The 21,048-nt window shown below is 34.0% G+C and overlaps 1 protein-coding gene across 1 annotated transcript; it reads left to right on the top strand.

Moving 5' to 3' along the window:
* Window positions 1–961: 961 nt before the first annotated feature.
* LOC145590691 (uncharacterized) lies at window positions 962–20,339 on the top strand. Its single transcript, XM_081647098.1, has 11 exons — window positions 962–1,268; window positions 2,920–3,108; window positions 3,232–3,285; window positions 4,314–4,424; window positions 7,485–7,547; window positions 7,649–7,903; window positions 8,583–8,729; window positions 8,817–8,844; window positions 12,813–12,883; window positions 18,572–18,631; window positions 19,981–20,339. Exons 1-11 carry the CDS (start codon window positions 1,038–1,040, stop codon window positions 20,047–20,049), a joined length of 1,278 nt encoding a protein of 425 aa, XP_081503224.1. The 5' UTR covers window positions 962–1,037; the 3' UTR covers window positions 20,050–20,339.
* Window positions 20,340–21,048: the final 709 nt, after the last annotated feature.

The following is a 21,048-nucleotide window of genomic DNA, read 5'->3' as shown; positions in this document are numbered from 1 at the left end:
CTAAAACTACGAACAATTCCGGAGAGAGAACCAAAACTTAAAAAAAAAAAAACAGTATAATTAAGCTAATAAAAACTAAACCCTAAAAATCAAATTAAATACTAAAATACCTCTTGAAAATGAAATTTAAACACTAAAATTGAAAATCTAAAGTTAAATTAAACTGAATCGGACTGTACACAAAAAATTGAACTTATTAATCGAAAACCTAATTAAATACCTTTGCAAGGCCGCCCAACTAATGATTGTAATCCTCTTCGTTTACTCCTATATGATGATGAAATTCCATGTCTCACCTTCACCATTGTTGATTTTGATGAATTTCCTTCTCTGGCCTTCACCATTGTTGAAGTGTAATACAGAGAACATCGAAGGAGGAGAGAGAGAGAAAATAATCAGTCTTAAGGAGAGAGGAAATTAGAAGGAAGCTTCCAAAAAAAAATGTGATAAGTCACGTGATTTTACTCTGTCTACAACAATATTAATGTGGACCGAGTTTATTTTAGTCTTTGTAAATACTGAGAACATCAAAGGAGGAGAGAGAAAAAAAAAAAGAGAAGTAAAATAATCAGTCTTAAGGAGAGAGGAAATTAGAAGGAACCTTCCAAAAAAAAAATGTGATAAGTCACGTGATTTTACTCGGTGTACAACAATATTAATGTAGATCGGATTTATTTTAGTGTTTGTATAAAAAAAAAACCCAAAAAAGTTGGTTGATTTACAAACACTCAAACAACTTGATAAATACATTCTTAAAAAAAAAAAAATAGTATTTTTTTTACCAGTTCAACTCCGCAGGTTATCGCTTGAGAGTAGAGGGGGAAGTAAGAGAATCCCCCTACTCCCAAGCATTTTGTAGTTGATGGGGTCGAATTCGTGACCTCAAAGTCACAAGGTGAGTTTCCCACCAATTGATTTTACTTGCTTTTACTTCCTCCACTCGGTATTATTTTTCCCGCAAGTAACCAATTCTATTACCCCGTATCTCCGTAAAACACCATTGTGTGGAGAACTCAAACCCGAAAGATTAGGCATCAATGGCGAGAATAGCTTGTCATCAATGGCGGCCTGCTCTATCTGGTTTGCAAATGCCATTCAAGTCTTCCTTTCTCTCTACTGACCTATCTCTCACTCGTTGTATTACAACGAACCATGTAATCCTTAGCAAACGATGCTTATCTTCTTCACCATTCAAAGTTTCCATGAGTTTGAAAGCTGGCATTGTTGGTCTCCCTAATGTTGGAAAATCCACTCTTTTCAATGCTGTTGTAAGCCCATCTTCCTCTTTCTCGCTATTCTACTCACATTGCTTCTATTTGGGTATATGCCTGAAAGGTGTTTGATTATATGACAATATGAGTTATGCTATTAATTTTCGATTAAATGTCTTGAATTATATGATTTGGGAATTTATGGGATTAATTTGTTGTCTATTTTTTTGTCTGTTTAGTGAATGTTTTATCTGATTAAGTTGTTCACTGTTATGTTAGCTTTGTGTTCTTTGTTGGTGGTGATGAACGAGTTACGGCACGGTGAATTTGGGGTTAACTTTAGTTATTGGCAATAGAAATTTCAACTGTAAATCCTGCCAATTTGTTTAGATTTGGGTGATGTCGTTTCATCTGATGTTCTTCTGTTAGCAGGTTAATTTTTTTTATTTTTTATTTTTCACTCTTTTGTTGTACTTGAATGCCTAATCGGTGAAGCTCGAGCTCGAGAATAATGAAAGGTGAGGCATTGTTAATATGAAGGGGTGAAAAGAATTCACATGTAAACTATAAGAGTATATTGTAGGGGGAGTGGACAATCAAGTAGAATGGCTTGAAATAGGAAGCAAGATAATAGGCTGCGAACGAGCTAGTTATGTATTTACATGGTAGTGATTCAAAGGTTTCAACTATAGAGTTGTAAATGAATTTTAATTATTTGATATACACACCAAAATCTGGTGTGTTGGTGATACTAGATCTCTTGGCCTCTAATTCCTTCTTTGGAGTTTGGCAAAGCAGTAATAAAATAATAAGCACATCAATAAAGGTTCACTTTCAACTCCATTGTTGTTGTCCTGTTTGTTTTTCTCTATCACAAGACCTTGCAAACTTTTAGGCCCTGTTTGATTTGATGTAAAACATTTTCAATGAAATATTAGTTTTCATGGAAAACATATTTTCAAAGAAAAGCACAATTGCAAATTAGTTTTCCTTTGTTTGGTTGCATACAAGAGAAGTTCAAGAAAAGTAAAAAATAGGAGTGGAATATGAGGATGGATGTGAGAGAAGTAAAAAAGAGGTAAGGAGGAGGGAGGAAATTGTGGCTTCTGTTGTTCTAGAAAGGAAAATGTTTTCCATCATTTAGGATGCAATTTTACACCATTGGGAAAATTGTTTTCCATCCCTTCACAAACAAAACAAAGGAAAATGGGAAAAAAATGGGAAAGTCATTTTCCATGATAACATTTTACACCAAAACAAACAAGGTCTTAGTAGTTATTAGGAACATCATGCTGGGTTATGATAGTTTCTTTTTGTGACTTGTATTTACATCTATTTTTATTGTTATTTAAAAGTTCTTCAAATGAATTCCTTAGCTGTAGTTTTTAGTTTAGAACTATCACAATCTGACTTCTCATTATTAATTTATAAGTGTTTAGCCTTAATTCTCCAAGCACAGAGGCTGCTGAATTTGTAAATATGTTCTTTAGATGTATGTGATTATGTCTCTTTGTGTAGATAACTAGAGACTGATTCTTCGTTACTTATTTTGTTTGACAAGTTCGTTTTTTAACAGTAGAATCCAATGCCTAAGTAGTGTTGCACTTTGTTACCGCAAATGTTTAATATTAGAATTTTTTTTATGTAGTTTTAATTCTTTACTCCATGGCATGTCAACTGTCATATTAAGCGTAGTAGAACTTTACAGGTTGAAAATGGGAAGGCGCAAGCTGCTAATTTTCCTTTTTGCACAATAGAACCAAATGTTGGGACTGTGGCTGTTCCAGACCCAAGGTTGCAGGTGCTTTCTGATTTAAGTAAATCTCAGAAAATGGTCCCTGCATCTGTAGAATTTGTGGATATTGCTGGACTTGTTAAGGGAGCCAGCCAGGGAGAGGTTTGAACATATACTTTAATAGAAAGTGTATATCCTTGTTTAATTTCTTTCTTTTTATGGTGTTCCTTATAGGATTGATGTCCTCATACACACTACTCTAATTTGCTATTGTTCGAATTGCAGGGATTAGGGAATAAGTTCTTATCTCATATTCGTGAAGTCGATTCCATACTTCAGGTGCTTATTATATATGTTACTAGTAATTTAGTTCAGTTATATAGACCCCTTAGCCAAGGAAGGCTGTAAATCACAGTGACGTGAAAGTGGGTTAGGAGAATGTTTGATGTGCAATAGCGAGTATAGCTTTGCTGTAAAGATGTTTTATTTTTCTCAATTGTATTGTGTGTGTAGATTTAAATCTACTAAATCATTTATATATCAAAAAACAAGGTTCAATTATAAAAATATTAAGTGATTCAAAGATAATGCAATACCATCCAAAGATCCAACTTGCATCATAGAATTTTGAGAAATGTGAAGCCTTTGTCATGGTGCCCAATGACCATATAGATGAATGTGGGTTTGACCATATAGGGTATATGACTTAGTACACCGCCTGAGTATTATTTCATAGTTGTCTACATTTATACAATAATGTTAATTTTTTTTTTGTATTTTGTAATTAATGTTTGCGAAAAATTGTCAGAATTAAGAATTGCAGAGAAGAAAAAGTTTAAAAATTGTAATTGGAGTCCTTGTTGGGATAATTGCTAAACAGAATGTAAATTATATGGGAGACTAATGGTGATGGCTAAAGAGGCTGATTTGGTGTCACTTATGCCTCCCATTTTTATATAATGTAGAAAATGAAGCACTTGATTTTGGATGGATGATCCTTGATCTTACTCATAAAAAGATTTTTGTCCATGTGTGTTAATTTCCCTTCTAGGTCTATATAGAAAAAAAAATCCTGCTCAAAGGATAATAGAAAACTTTGGGATCTTTATATTAAATTCCCTGAAACTCTTGGGCCTAATACAGCACACCAATTAATACATGGGCTGCATGATCTACTGTTTCAGTCTTTCCATTGTGAGGTCTTAGTCATTGCTACAATGCATTTTATAAGCTGTAAGTGTCAGATTAGTGTCATCATTATTTTGGTGCCAAACGTAAAGTTCTTCTCTTCTGAATCACAGATAATAAAGTTAGTTTTTATTCTTTACTATATATCATAAAGTGGTTCTGACTGTTAATGTGTTTAGGTTGTACGATGTTTTGAGGATAATGATATTATTCACATAAATGGACGTGTTGAACCAAAGTCTGACATTGATGTCATCAATCTAGAGTTAATCTTCTCAGATTTGGATCAGGTACATTGTGTGGCTGTTATATTATGTATAGATCTTTAATGCTTGAATTAAATTTATATCATTACTGCTTTTAGGGCTACTGCGTGGGTGTAGAGGTTTAGAGAAATGACAAGATTTTCCTAATTAATATGTCTGATGAAATATTTTATTTTTGTAATGAATTTATCTTCCTGCCTTCATATTGGTCTTATGTCTTTGGTGTTTTTGTAATTTTCCTTAATCTTATATTCAGAGCAAAGGGTATTATGGGCCTAGAAGCTGAGTTAAAAACTAGGTGTCCTTGTTTTAAGTCATCAAGTTTGATTCTAGACAAATTCCTGGCAAAGGTTTAGGCTATTCTGCTCTCAAGTAGCTTCTGAATCTGTTTGACTCAGTGTCACTGTTAACTATTCTTGTGTTTGCTATTATACTATAAATTAACAATGATCTTTAAAAGTCTGTATCAAAGATATATTAATTGAATTATTAGCAATGTTTTCCAGAATGTCAGAGTGCTTATATTGTTAATGCTGGGGAAAATTCTTTGATTTAGTGCTAATTTTATTTGGATTTATGTTCACTAAGTACTGGCAGGCTAATTGCATACATAATCAAAGATAACCTAAGGTCCACGTTCACCTACTACTATAGATAAGGATGTGAGAGTCGAACCATAAGGAGATAATTATCCTATGGATGTCAAATAAAAGGATAGACTATGCAAAAGGGACTTGTTTTGGTGTTGTAAGAAATATTTAAATAAACAACTAGATCAAACAGCACGAATATAATCAAATAATACCATGAATGAATACCAGAAATGGATCAAGAATCATATATACAACACTATTAGGTGAATAGGTCCTCTCAAATCAGCCATTTCCCTTAGAACATCATTTCTATCTCTTCAGTTTTGAGCTCGTTTAACATAATTATGTGGTATTCTCAAATTGATCTTTCTGTTAAGGCTTTTAGTATGGTCACTGCACTTCTAAAAGATGCAATTGACATTGAAGGCTGTAGCTAGTGATTCTTTTCCATCCATTTATTGTTTACTCCCAACTATCCACGTATGAATCATTGGAAAATTTGCTTGTACTCAATATAAAATGTTTCACCAAATTTATACGGCCAATTCTAAATACTTAAAAAGCGAAAAGTAGCTATTGAATTATGTTGAATTAGCTGTCATATTTCTTAGCTTACTTTTCCTTAGGAGATTCCTTCCTAGAAGATTTGTCCTAGGGCAAAGGACTCTTGAGCTGTAAAGACTTAATTGGTAAAGAAATTAAAGCCTACCCCCTCCCCCCTCTCCAGGTAATTGTAAAACAAATAATTAACCTGTCATTATTTTTCCTTGAAGTCTCTCAATATTGGCAGTTGGACATTGTTTGAGACAATCATTCTTATGATGGCATATACAGATATACCATAAATAGTAGTGGGCCTAGGACTTTGTAGTCAGCTAATATTTAGGATTATAGCTCATATTCAGTTAGAGAACAGGTTCATAATTTTGGAACCAGTTCGCAAAGATACTGGATACCACTCAATACTAGTTGATACTGGTTTCTTAATGCATCAGTCAGCACTCAGCAGTCATTACATGCATTACTTATTCGACTTGTAAAGGGCTGTCATGTATTGACCTGTAGAAAGTAAAACTGATATCATGCTACATCAATCTTTACCATTTACATAAATTGTTTAGTTTTTTTTTTTTTTTTTTTAAGTGATGTGAGATTGTTACTACTTACTATGATTTCAACCTTAATCATGATATACTTTGCTAGGAGCTAGTCTAAAACTGGTTGTGGCATGAGGTACCCAGATACTTTTGCTTACTTGAGAACAAAATTTTATATAGTTATATTGAAGAAAATGTATTTTTAGTTGATTTAAATGAACCCGCTCCCTTTTTCTTTTTTCTTTTTTTCTTTTTGTCGACTTTTCTCACCCTGTATCATTTTATTCTTAAGGTTAGATAAACTCTACGAATTATAGTTTACAAAAATGATACTGGACTGTACCAGATGAGGTCTCAAATCCAATAATTATGGATTTGGTATAGAAACTGAAATTATTTCAGTTTGAATAATTTAAACTGGAATCAATTAGGACAGGTTTCAAGCTCTATGTCACCGCCATTCTAGGAAAAATCATCCAGTTGGTACCCAATGCTAAATTTTTTTGCTTGCTACTTATTATGCACCACACTGTAACTCCACTTCCTCTTTTTTTCTAGGAGTGGGAAAAAGATTAAGGTGGGTTAATATTTGGAAAGCATTTGGGTGATGAGATATTTGGTTGGTTCGGTTTGGTTTGGTTGAGGTTGAGGTTGAGGTTGGGTTATTATTGAGTCGGTTGTTAATTAATATGTTGATCATTCAATAGGTATAAGTGATACTGTTTTAGGACTTGATTCGTTGGAGGCTGATTAGAATGAGGTCATGTCACTTTGGGTTTAGATCAGGCATTCCAGATCTGGTAATTTGGTATGGGCTGGTTTTGTATGTTTAATCTGGGATGGTAGTTGTCTGAGAAAGGAAAGGAAGGAGAGGTGGTTGTAAGGGAATTTAGACTTTAGATTAAACTGTTGTACTCGTACATTTGTGAATAGGCTATTTTGCTTTACTCCTTAATCTGATTGGACTTAGTTGCTCAGTGCTTATGTTGGATCTAAGTCATCTAACTGCTCATAATGGTTTACACCAGTGAATTGATCTAATAAGTGTGGTTACAACTTAAGCGGACTCAAGTAGTCAAGTCTCTGTCTATATAAAGGAGCAGATATTGTAAGGTAATTTAGACTTTAGATTAAACTGTTGTACTCTTACATTTGTTAAGAGGCTATTTTGCCTTACTCCTTAATCTGATTGGATCTTTAGTTGTTAGCTTGTTACAGTGCTTATGTTGGATCTAAGTCCTCTAACTGATCATAATGGTTTACACTAATTTAATTAATCTAAAAGGCGTTATTACAACTTTAGACGACTCAGGTCTCTGTCTATGAAAAAGACCAGAGAATTATGATGGATCTAACTTGCATCTCTGGATGTTGAATAATTTTTCTGAATGCAGATTGAAAAAAGATTGGATAAACTTAAAAAAAGCAAGGCAAAAGATTCACAAACAAAAGCAAAGGTAATTAAAATTGTTATTACATAATTATCAAGCTGTACAATTACTTTTTTGTTTAATAGAGAAGCTGATCGAATATTTGCTCCAACTTTTGGTACATTCAGGAGGAACCAGAAAGATCTGCGCTGGAAAAGATTCAACAGGTGCTTATGGATGGAAAACCAGCACGATCAGTTAACTTATCAGATCCTGAAAAGGAAGCTATAAAGCACCTTTGTTTGCTTACGATGAAACCGGTAATTTATGTTGCAAATGTAGCAGAGTCTGAAGTGGCTGATCCTGAAAAGAATCCTTTTGTCCAAGAAGTAACAAAGCTTGCATCGGACTTGCAATCAGGAGTGGTGACTGTCTCAGCACAGGTTTAGTAAACCAGTAAAAAAGCACCTTTAAGTTGATATATCTGCAAGGATGATGTAGATATTATATTGATGATAGATCTTGAACACTGTTAAGCCTGAGTTGGTACATGTGCTTTTGGTTCATTATATATTGCCAAAACAAATAATTCCAGTAGATTAAGGTGTTGTTTCATAACTTTCTCTCTCCTAACTCCATAATTTACAATCTATTGTTGGCATAAAGTTTACAAATTAAGGCCCTTTTGTAAGAGGGGTCTCAGTCAAATGTACCTCTCTTATAGTACTGTGTTTTTTTAGTTTATTTTGGATATAATGCACATGTTTCTTTTTACTTGGTATTTTACAATCTTTGGTTAATTATAAGTGTTAAGTTGGAAAACAGGAAATGGACCCATCACCCATATGCCATGTGATGCAAGGATATTAAGTGGGGTCCCTTGAACCCACTTGAATATAAAAAAAAATTCTTATCAAATTAATTTTTTTTTTAAAATTGCTTATATTTTTAATCAAATGACCCCATAAAAATTTATCAAATGAATTTTGATCCCGTTAAATATTTTTTTTAGATCTGCCACTATCATGTGATCATTTGGTTGGAAATTACAGGGTACATCCCATTCATAATCCTTTGAAATTCTGCAATTCTGATATGAACAAACATGGGATATATTTGTAGGTTGAGGCAGAACTTACTGAACTTCCATCTGAGGATAGAGTAGAATACTTAAAATCTCTTGGAGTCAGTGAAAGTGGTCTAGGAAATCTTATTAGAGCAACATATAGCCTTTTGGGTTTGCGAACATATTTTACTTCTGGAGAGAAGGTAATGCAGATTATTTTGGTTTCTATAATGTTTTTGGGTTCCAGATCTTTTCCAATAAGCTTAATAATCATTTCTTTTTTTATGTAGGAAACAAAAGCATGGACAATTCTTTCAGGTATGATTTTTGGTTCTTTCATAATCATAAACCAGGGGAAGTTCATTTCATTACCCCTTCTTTTCAAAAAGTTTGAAATAACTCTTCTGAATATTGTTTGGACAATTATACCCTCTAAAATGTTTATTTACTTATTTTCCCTCATTAATGTTAAATGCCTCTTTTTTTGAACTCTTATGAATAGTGTGCCGATATTTATATTCCCAAAATATTTTTTTTTTACCTATTTCCCCTCATCTACCAACAACTAAATTTGTGACACAAGGCAAACCCAAAAGAGCTCCTTGGACATGGCTAGCCATGGCATGCATATCGCGCGCGTTAGCCGCCCTTGTTAATTAGAAAAGGTTTATGTTTTCAAAACCCAAACATACATCTATTTAAAGCCATTCTATGAAATTCTACCCTTTTGGAATCTTTTGTTTTGGTAAACTTTATATGCCATTTTATGTACGTTTAACCTGCACACTCTTTTTTCCTAATCCCTCTGATCGTTTTTATTATTCTCAATTTTCATATTACTTAGTTCTTCTTTGTTCACCTCACTTTGCTCTATTCTTATTTTGGTTTACTTCTTATACCATCTTACACATATAACCCCACAATAATTACTTCTACCCACACACTATCTCTTACTTAATTTCCGTTTTTCTAACACAACTTTTACATTCTCTATCTTACTCTATCCTACTTTATCTTACACCCCCTCACGTTCTTCCCTACTTTCTTAAATTTTGTATCTATTGAGTAGAAAATAAAAGAATGGAAGAAGTATACTGCCACAAATCCTTATATATTGTGCCATTTGTAGGGCTTTTAACTGTATTAACACATTCTTTTTCACCCACATATTGTGGTGTATATGTAAGGAAAAATGTAGTCATGTGGTGTAGAGATGGCAATTTAGTACGCATCTGGTCCGAATCGAAGAAAAAAGTCCCATTCGAGTTCAATAATAAAATGCATGAATCTGAGTCTAACAAAAAGTGTGTGAATTTGAATGGAAGGTGGATCGGACTTACATTCTTTGTAGAGTCCGACCAAGTCCAATTTATTAGCACTTTGTTTTGATAGAAGAAAATGGAAGGAAAAGAAGAGAAGGGAAAGGAAGGAGGACAAATCTTTCTTGTTTGGGTAAAGAATTAGGGGAAGGAAAGGGAAGGAGAGGGAGGGATCTATTTTCCCTTTCCCTTTAATAAGCATAATTCCTTCATAATTGGAGAGATTTGGAGGGAAAATGAAGCTCACCTTTTTCTTCCCTTTCTTTTCTCTCCCCTTCGTCCTCTATCCCTCTCCAAACAAATCGTAAATGACTAGCTCTATATATAACCCTTATAATTTGCATTCATATACAATTAAGTATATATTCATGTTCAATGATATGAATTGGAGACTGAAAATCTACATAAAAAGATGAAATCAAAAGAAAAAAGAAAGTTAAAACTTAAGGGAACCCAAAAAAATTTACAGTAGATGAACTTATCAGCATCAACAAATAAATTAATATTTTGCTCTAGAAAACTGAGAATGATACCATCACATATTTTTACTCTATACCTTTTTTTTGTAGTAAAAAGAACTCATGTTGCTTCAAGAACTTTAGATATTCGAAATTCTTAATTACCTCAAGCTAAAAATCGAAATTTAATTGAAACAATATTTGTTCCAAAACAACAGAGAAGAAAAATTATGAAATATAGAGACACCATAAGGGAAAAATATTGGGGGAGGATGTAGTCTCTTGTAGACATTGAATGATAATGAAGGAGAAGTTAATTTTCTAGGGAGAAAGAGGCACAATAGGCAAAAAGAGGAAGAGGGAAATAAGGTAAAGAGTTTTCTTTTTTTCTTTTTTTTTTTTTTGGGGGGGGGGGGGGGGGAGCGTGATCATTAATTTGGTGAATGGGTAGACACACTTTTCAGGTTTGATTAAAAACAAAGAAATGAAAATTAAAAAGAAGATGACGTCAAAATTAGATTTGGTAAATTCCGATGAAAAATTGACACATGTCCAAATGTCCAACGTTGATGTTAGCAATGTCTTGTTTTATTAATAGAGTTCCAATTCGAACATGGTTCTAAAAGGAAGTTAAAAGCCATTTTCAATGGCGAGAAATGTTTTTGCCAAATTCACCTGAAAATCTGTGATCTAAAATGATATGATTTGATCTTAATTAACTGGCCCTTATTTTAAACTTATTAACTTTAAATGAACTTTTAAATCGTTATGATTCCAACTCAGCAGTCCTTACATGGATTTTTTACTAGCCCTTGTTACAATTTATTTATAAACTTCTCTTAAGGTGTATTAAACTAGACCTTAATCCACCCTCTTAAGACAAAAAAGGGACATGATCCTAGAATTAACATCCTATTGAGGACCCTATCGGTTATGGGGAATTAAGGATGGAACACTATTCTTTGAATTCCATATATCTTAAAGCTTGAATCAACATTTTTATTGCACATTATAATATCTTAATATAAGCTGGTTTCTTTACAGCTTAATAGTTCTTACAACATCTTATGTGCGAGCAATTGAGAGGACATAATATGACAACAGTTTTGCATGTTGGTTATTCATTTTGGTGTTTGTTAAGAACATTAGGCATCACACTAGGTTCCAGGACAGCCCTAAATTATTATATGGAATTGATAGGGAAATTAATTTACTTATAGTGAATATAGGGATGATCATGGATCAGATATCTGATTCGAAATTGGATTTCGGATCGGATATCCGTATCCGAAAATTTGAATATCTGATATTTGTATCCGATCCGAAATTTTCGGATCGAATAGTCCGGATATCCAATATCCGAATACTTTACTATGAGGGTTTTTGAATGGCCAAATTGATTTTTTTGACCCTTTTTTTTCCCTCATGTTACTGTCTTGTGGACCTTTTTAACTAATAACTATGTAGAAAATTAATTTACAACCTGAACAAAGAGTGAAAGAAAGCTAAAATAGAGTTGAAATTATTGTCCAACAACCAATTTTCAGAAATTACAAAATAATAAAATTATACACATTACACAACCTGCAAAATGCAAACTAATTCAAGAGAAAAATCTAGCCCTTGCCGAAGATCTGAGAAGTGAGGGAAGTCGCCGCTTCTGGTGGAGGAGTGAGGGACGTGCTGCTTCTGGTGGAGGAGTGAGGGAAGTCGCTGTTTCTGGTGGAGGAGTGAGGGAAGTCGCCGCTTTTGGTGGAGGAGTGAGGGAAGTCGCCGCTTCTATAGAGGAGTGAGGGAAGCCGCTTTGAACGATGGTGAAGTATGGGGGTTTCTCACAGAGAAGAGAGGAGAGAGATGTCGGAGATCTGAGAAAAGAGTGGAGAGAGAGGCGGACATGTGAGTGTGAGGGACAAAATATTGAAATTAGGGTAAGCTGAGTTTTTGTCTTTAGGGCATATGGATAAAATTTGAAAATTGAAATATGGGTAAAAAAAAAGTAATTTTCGGATTTCGGATTGGATATCCGATCCGATATCCGACTTTATTTTTGGATATTGGATATCTGAAATTCAAAATTTGGATATCCGATATCCGAAATTTTCGGATCAGATATCCGATCCGAAAATGTTTTCAGATCGGTTATCCTAAATTTTCGGATCGGATGCGGATCAAACCTTCGGATTATCAGATAGTTTTGCTCAGCCCTAGTTGAATACAAGAACCATAAGGGCTTTTTGTGAAATCTATCTTCATAGTTTGATATGTACATTTTTTCACTTGGCATCACTTGTGAAATCTATCTTGAGCCTTATGAAGGTCATGGTGGCGATTTATTGATGGGTATTTCAAAAGGAATCCTTAAGCGGATGCTATAACTATTAGTATTTCCATTTTTGTAATTACATAGTGAACCCATATGACTTATGAAGTTGGTAGCGTTGTTTTATTGGCCAATTTTTCATCTTAGTCTATAGCTAGTTTATTCTCTAAAGTATTCTCTTATTTCCAGGGATGACTGCCCCTCAAGCTGCTGGAGTTATCCATTCTGACTTTGAAAAAGGTTTTATTCGTGCTGAGACGGTAAGCATTCATGATATTCTTCTTGTCAAGGAAAATTTGCTTTACTAAACTATGCTTAGAAATATGAGAGGTTTGTATTCCTACATTAAGAGACTTAGAGTAGGGAAGCTTAGTAAATGCTGGAAACCTAAAAATAAATACCAGGTCCACTCTTCTTCTTGATGCAACAATAATTTTGGATAATCTTGATGAATATACGAGTTTTGGCAACCTAGACTTGGAAATCAATTGAAAATAGTTAGAAGTAACATAGATTGTTGAAGTCATGAAGAGAGACATTTAACATAATTGAGAACTTGGGTGAAGTGAAGCAACACATAATCTTATCAACAAATTGTGTAGGAAAAACCAAAGCAATTATCATCTCATGAATACATCTCCATTCAACTGTAATGTAGGATTCCAGCTGAATCTTGCAACGAAGGTCAGTATTTACCTTCTTAATGCCTCAACATGTCATAATATCAAATATCCTGCATAGAACCCACATGTCCATTGAGATCAACTTCTCACCACCCTGTCCCATATTAATGAGGATACCAACTCCATTCTTACCCTTATCCTTTTCCAAGTACTAAAGCTTATAACCGCATGGTGCTATTTCTCTCGCCTTGTGTCCGATCCACTTGGTCTTGTGTAGACAATTATGTTAATTCTCCTTCTCTTTATGATCTCTACTAGTTCAACTAACCTGCCAATCAAAGAGCCGATATTTCATGTCCAAAGACGCATTCTACTGCCAGCTTCATTATGACTTTATCTGCATTCTTCTGTCTTGAGGGAATCCTTGCATATTTGACACCACCCCCAAGCACTGGGATGGTGTGTTGCTTCTGGACGATGACCTAGAAACTCTTGCATATCTTTCACTACACCAGCGCGTCACTGAGAGGGGAATGCCCTCACAATATTCAAATTATGTCCATAAGATGTGACCAAGTTTTTACGCTGGTTGTCGTAGACCTACAACACTCCTTGAATGCCACAAGGTGACACTCTCAGAGTCACGTGTGGTGTACCCAAAATCTAATTTAGGATATTGTACCCAAATTGACATGACTTTACAGCTTCTTCTTTAATTCAATGTTAGGTGCATGCTTTGATTGCCATTGTTCAATTGACAAGAAAAATGATAACTAGCAGCCAAAATTCTCTCTATTCTCAAGAGTTTTAAGTTTGGCAATGAACACTCCCCTGAAAATTACAGCAATGTTATCCACACCAGAATTTGTCCATATTCTCCTCATAAATCCTTGCATTAGATCCTAAGGTGAATTTACGCCAATCACATAACAAACAATTGCAAACTTCTAGAAATCCATTTCTTCCTGTATATCTTCTAATTCAATTCTAACACTAAAATGTATACACCTCATGTTTTAACTGAGCATTATCTATTCATACCATCACTAGCTATTCTATCAGCATTTAGAGTTTGAACTTCGAAACTTGGCAATGGAACAGTAATTTATAATTTATGACTACTTTCAACATGATCTAACCTCTAAGTCGAGTTCCACAATATTTTATGCCCATCTGAATCTTTTTCCTCTACATTAAAAAGTTTCTAAGAAGGCTCATTTGTACTCTATTGCTACCATAATACACAAACAAGATAAAAATTTCATAACAGTATGCACCAATTTCATTAATACCTTTTACACGTAAATTTAAAACATGACATGTCACATCTAACATGAAGTAACTATCTATCTAGCAAGATATCGCTCATTTTGCTTATTCAAAAGCATTGATATTCACTAAAGATTTTTTTATCAATAGTTACAATCATAATCTTATAAGTAAAATTAACTTACCTAATAAGGTGGTGTAACACAGCAACAGTTACACAAATGTTTGGGTAATTTAAAATCGTGAAATTCTGTACACATTTTTGAACCATTAGTATGGGACATTACAATTATAGCTTGATAGTTTATTCTTTCATCTTTGTTCATATAGTAATTATAACCTCATTGCACCCAAGCAAGAACTTTTTCTCATAGTTCTCTTACATTGGGCTATGATGTAGCATGAAGATAATGTTTAAAAGTATCACTTTTGGCAATTAAAACTAACTTTTGAATGAACATTTAGAATGTCATTAAAGGATTAAAGTTGGCTAATTAAAAGTATCACTTTTTCCAAGGGCTTGCTTTATAAATTTTTTTAACGAATTGCCTTTTTGAAATATCTTTCACCTTATATCTTGAATATTCGTCCACGTGTTTACACCTATATTTATTCAATTTTTGTTTAAAACAAATTAGTCTGTATTTCACTCATCCTACCTGTATAAGTCAAAAGTTCTGTTATCAACTATACATCATTTGGGTTTGAAACTCTTGGGATTGAGTATGTACGAAGGAAGTGAATTGGTGAAACGAGAAAGTTGATATAGGTCACATTAGTCTTACCAATTTGGACTAAGCTATGGTTAGAGAAATTGAGTTCAAAGGAAGATAGGATGATGTTTGTGAAATTAGGGATGAAGTGGAGGTATGCCCAACTTTGTTTTCCATTTAAATCTTTAACTATAATTTGTTCGCCGTTATTAATAATTCCTCCCTCGGTTTGTCATTTTCTTTTACTTTTTGGGTAGGGATGTTCCTTACTAATTTTCTATCTTTTTCTTTATTCCTTCTATGACAATACAGTTCTCATTTCCCCTTTCTTACCCAATCAAGTTTCCATGGGTATACTTATGTTATTTTATAACACATAAATCTTAACAACTTTCTCTTTCCTACTCAAAATACCACTTTTCACAAATTTTCTCCTCCTTGTTTCCATTGATACAACGAATGAAGATCACTAGGAAACATAGGGAGTAATTTTCAAACATGAACAATAAACAATTATCCAATTCTTGTAACTAATAACTAATCTCGACCGTTTTTTTATATTTAAATAACTAAAAAATAATTTAATTAGTAAACAAATAAAATAATAGACAAATTACTATATTAAATGTTATTAAGTATGAGATTAAGAGCCTTTAATAAAAGAATGAGAACAGGAACTTCTCTCAATTATTAATTGCAACCCTTCACTAAGTAATCTAGAAAGTTTTTATAATTTTTTTTTTTTAAGGATTCAAAATATAATTCTGTATTTTTATAGAATATATAGGCTCCATTCGTTTTTGTTTTACTCATTTTCCATTTTGGGTCGTTCTTTTTTGTTCTACTCAATATCTTTTTGTGGTCGCTCTATTTTGTTCTACTCACTTTAATTTTACTATTATTGGCGCCCTTTTTTTTTTTTTTTTTTTTTAATTTTTTAATTTTTTATTTTTATCATCTTACGTCTTCAACCACAATAATTGCACCTTTCCATACTCTTTCTTTACTTTATTCACCTTTTTTCTCACACAAACCTACCTTTTACTTTCTCACACTACATTATCCTTGTTTATCTTCATTCTTCAATATTTTTTTATGTTACGTATTTATAGTAACCGATTAGAACATAAAAGAACAAAGGGAGTATAATTTTTGGGAGATTATTTAAATATTTGAAAATCTTGGTAGATTTTAGTGTAAACATTTTCGGTGTATGAAATCATTTAAAATATTTGAAAAAAATGAGAGATTAATTGGTGTGGGAGGTTCATGGCTGGGAGTTTGAAATTGTTGTAAAATAATATTTGTTTTGAAATTTTGTAAATAACCACCCCTCAAAACACCTTATTTAAAAGTAAATATCCCTTTTTTCAAATATCTTAGATTACCACCCCTTCAAATTAAAATAAAAAAAGTTAGATGTCACCAGCCATTGTTATAGTCTTGCCAGTTTTCTGACCGTGGAGCCTACACCGGCTAGTTTCATCTTTTTATAAACCCTTTGCCTCATTTTTTTTCCTCACTTTATTTTTACCTACCAACGGTCCTAAAACAAATCTTCAAATATTCAAAAAATTCTCTAAATTATCCACTTTTTGCAGAAAATCAATGAAATTGAAGCAAAGGTTTTTCAAAAAGAAGAAACTAGCCTTTATATGGGCCTTAGGTCGGAAAAGTAGTTGGACTCAGTCAATGGGTGGTGATATCATTTCAAGGATTGGTAATTTAAAATATTTGAAAAAAGGGGTGGATACTAGGGTGTTTTGAGAGGTGGTTATTTACAAAGTCTCTTATTTTGTTGAAAATATATAAATTTTGGAATAAAATAGGTGTGAATTATAAAACATTTTGTCACAAAAAAAAAAAAAAACATAGAACATGGTTTGAAAATACGATTTTGGTTGTGATTATGGGAATAATTGTGGTGTCACGAGTGTCGGGTGGGGATATGATGCGTTGATCATGGACCGTGTCTCGGTTGTCACGATGCAAATTGTAGCCAATCCCCATAGTGTCATAGTGCTTCATTAAACTTCTTTGTCACTTAGTGCTGGCTGCTGCTCCTTTTTGTCTTGTGTCTCAAGGTGCCTCCTCCTTTGAGTATAAACTTGCATATAGGTGGCTGATTTGGTGGCCAACCAAGCCCACCAACCCGGTTCATCACAATGGCTATAGCTACTTCGAGGCCTTTTGACTGGAAGCAAGCAGGCTTGAACAGGCTCATTTGGGTATAAATGAGACGAATTCAGATCAGCAGTTAGGGCCCTGCACAGGGGCCATCTTTGAACAATTGGTTAATTTATTATATGAAGGTAAAACTGCTTGGTTGAGGAAGTATAGTCTGAGCTTTTCAGTGATTTATCCCTCATAATTAGGGGCTTGCTTATTAGCTTTGGATGTTGTAGATGAGATATTCAGCTCAAGGATTGTTTATAGTGCTCTCTTAACTGGTCTACAGTATCTAGTTCTTTGATTTTGTTTCATCTTCTTAATCCTTTGTGGTAATAGTTTTTCTGAGCTCATTTGTCATGGCCTTGTGCTATAAATTGAACAATGCTCTTGAAATCTTGGATGGAGGTTACTTTACATTGTGTTAGCATCTGATCTAGATGTTCATATTCCTACATTTTTCCCGCAAAAATCAAATACAAAACCCCTAATTTTTTTTTTTTTTGGAATTCTGATTCTAAATTGCATCAATTGGCTCCAACATGGATAAGTATATGTCTTATGGGGGAAGCAATTGTTCCCCAAATTCTGTGGATGATCCTCAGACACGATGCTCTAGTCATCACTGCTTCTAGTGGAAATGCCTTTTGTATCTATACAACTAAAGTGGACAATTAATACGGTTGTTGGTAGGAGATAAGATGTAATGGGTAAGTCAAAGCAACAAATTTCGCCTAGAATTACGAGCTAGGCTTGCGTAGCGAAGCTTAATATAATATATGTGCCATTTTGCAAGTCATGGGCTGGGTTGTGCTGTTGACAAATACTAGGCCTAGGCTTGGCCTGTAGTCTAGTCAGGAGTGTACTATTTTTATTATTGGGGTATCCATGGTGTAGTACCGTTGTATATATTTTTTGTTGGCAAAATTAAGAAAAAAACAATTGTTTTCATTAACCACTACTGTCCGTTGAGTTGAATTGTTAATCTATTAGAGATTTTTTATTTCTTTCATAAACAATACCAGTTTTTAAAGGCACCTTAAAAGTGTTTGCAGAAAGAGAGAGTCTCTATTGACAAGTCTACATAACATCCTTTGTTGTGTTCTACTGTACTTCCAATCTTTTGTGTTAAGGTCTATTCCACATCCTATAATCTCATCTTTTTATTCTTCAGGTTGCATATGAAGATTTCGTTGCTGCTGGTTCCCTTGCGGCTGCAAGGGAGAAAGGACTGGTTAGTACATTACTTTGAGCAAGAAATTTAACTTAATTCTTCTTTACATGAATCATTTTTATAACTAACATGCGAAATACTTGCAATCAAATATACTGAATACCAATAAATTGGTGGTTAATATTTTGCACATCAAAAATGTTATTCAGTTTGAAGATCTATGCACAGACTGCTAGTGATGTAATTTTTCTATAAATTATGTGAACTGATTTAGACAAAAAGTATATTACCTGCTTTCCTTGACATTATGAGTCTTAATGTTTCACTAAAGCTCTCATTCTTTCATGATTTTTCCTTGGCCTATTCCCCTGTATGGCATCAACTACTAAATAAAGCACATATGTAATTTCCCTTGATGCTTTCATACAAGCTCCTTTGATTTATGAAACTGACATTATCTTTTCTCCTTATCAGTCGTCAGACACTCCAATGGTAGTTCTTGTGCCAGTAAACCTTAAATTTCAATTATTTCTTAGTGAAGTAGTTGCATAGCAAATTCTTGTAGCATAAACTCCATTAGCGCATTTGCTGACTGTGAAGTCTTCTCTGCCCATCCTTCCCTTTCTTCGAGCCCTCAGCTTACCCCTTCTCCCAAGGTAGTACTGATACACATGAGCTCAAGCAAACAGACCCAGACACATTTGTATATTTGCATTGTATCAAAGCACAGTTTCAAGGGCAGTCAATAATCCTAGTTGAGGCCCTTTATCCCCTTAGTTATGGCAATGTTGGTACTCTTATTGTAAGTTAATTACCTTAGATCCAATTTGAACGTGTTGGGCTCCCATCTTTACTATCATGTATTGAGTTCTGTTCTATCCCATAGCATTTGAGTCAATTCCATATGTAATGGAAATTATAAATCAACCCAACTTTATTAGAATACATACTGTGTTCTAGACGAATTGTAATCCATAATAAAGGAATACCTATAAATCTGTGCAGTTGTAGGGAGGTTTGTATAGCATGTAACATTCATGTTGATATCTTGCTTCATAGGTCATACTATACCACAACTACAGTGATGTGCTACACTATTACACATCCTGTTCAACTCTCATAGTTTTTTTGGTCCAGTTTTTGCGGGTCAAGTACTTGAAAGTGAGGGGGAAGGGTAACAGATCCTCTCACTCTCAAGTACTGCAGTTCGAAGGATTTGACCTTGTTACCTATAGGTTACAAGGTGAATTCTTCACCAACTAAACCAAGCCTTGCTTGGTAATTGATCTTAATCTAGTGATTAAATAGTTTCTCCGTCAACATGGTGAAATTGGATTTTATTATCAAATCCTTGATGGTGAGAGACTGAGAGATGTTACTCATTGGTTTATTGCTTTCATGTATTGCAGTTGAGATCTGAAGGGAAGGAATATGTTGTACAAGAAGGAGATGTCATGTTGTTTCGCTTCAATGTTTGATCACAGTATCGCTGGAGCAGAAGGATTTGTTACCTGTCAGTTACAGCAGAAAAACGACGTTGCTGACAAGTTGTACAAGCACATCACTATATTCTTGAACTATGGGAGCCTGACCTCAAAAGTGAGGAAGATTCATTGAGTAATCACCAAATTTTGTCAAAGAAGCAATTAATTCGTACATTCATTATATACTTATTTCAGTTATTCAATGTATAAATGCCAGAGATAATTGGATTATCGATCAAAGGAAGATAGAATAATTAAGTATAGATTGCTACTAATTTTCTATATCGTATTGCATGCTGAAAGATAGTTTATAAAGAATAGCAGCATTTTTAAAAGGCCTATTGCCCAGGAGGTCACTCATCCCAAGACTATTCCTACCTAAGCACGCTTAACTATGGAGTATCTTAACATATGAGCTTCCTAAAAAGATGTATCTTATTGATATGAATAGTATATCAAATCCTTTTAAAACAATCATGAGAGGTATTACATACACCCCCACTTGAGAACGGCAATGCCCTTGTTGCGCCTAGAAAGCTAGGGACTCCATTATTACGCTTGATGGCAACTAGGTAGCCAAAGTGTTACATCCAGTCTGGCTACGGCCATATAGCCCCAAAATTCTCCCCCACTAGGATTAATTATCCACAATCAGCACGCGTTTGCAGGGTTGCTCTGATATCATTTGTAATAGCCCGACCCCAAGCAAATTAGGGAGGGGCCTATTGCCACGAAATGCACATTAAGGGCCAACAACTGTCCCCACAAACCAACACGAGTCCTTTCGGCATATTTTGTCCTTACTCATGTGCACCCCGGAAAAACTTTCCAAAAGATCACCTATCCCAAGACTACTCCCATCAAAACACGCTTAACTATATAGTATCTTAGCATATGAGCTTCCTAAAAGAAAGATGCATCTTGTTGATATGAGTAGTATATCAAACCCTTTTAAAGCAATCATGAGGGTATTACATAAATAAAAAGCTAAAA

The sequence above is a fragment of the Chenopodium album genome, chromosome 18 (genome assembly GCF_948465745.1).
Source record: "Chenopodium album chromosome 18, dcCheAlbu1.1, whole genome shotgun sequence".
Lineage (NCBI taxonomy): Eukaryota > Viridiplantae > Streptophyta > Magnoliopsida > Caryophyllales > Amaranthaceae > Chenopodium > Chenopodium album.
Note: the sequence above shows the minus strand (reverse complement) of the source record. Positions and strands in the feature narration are given on the sequence as shown.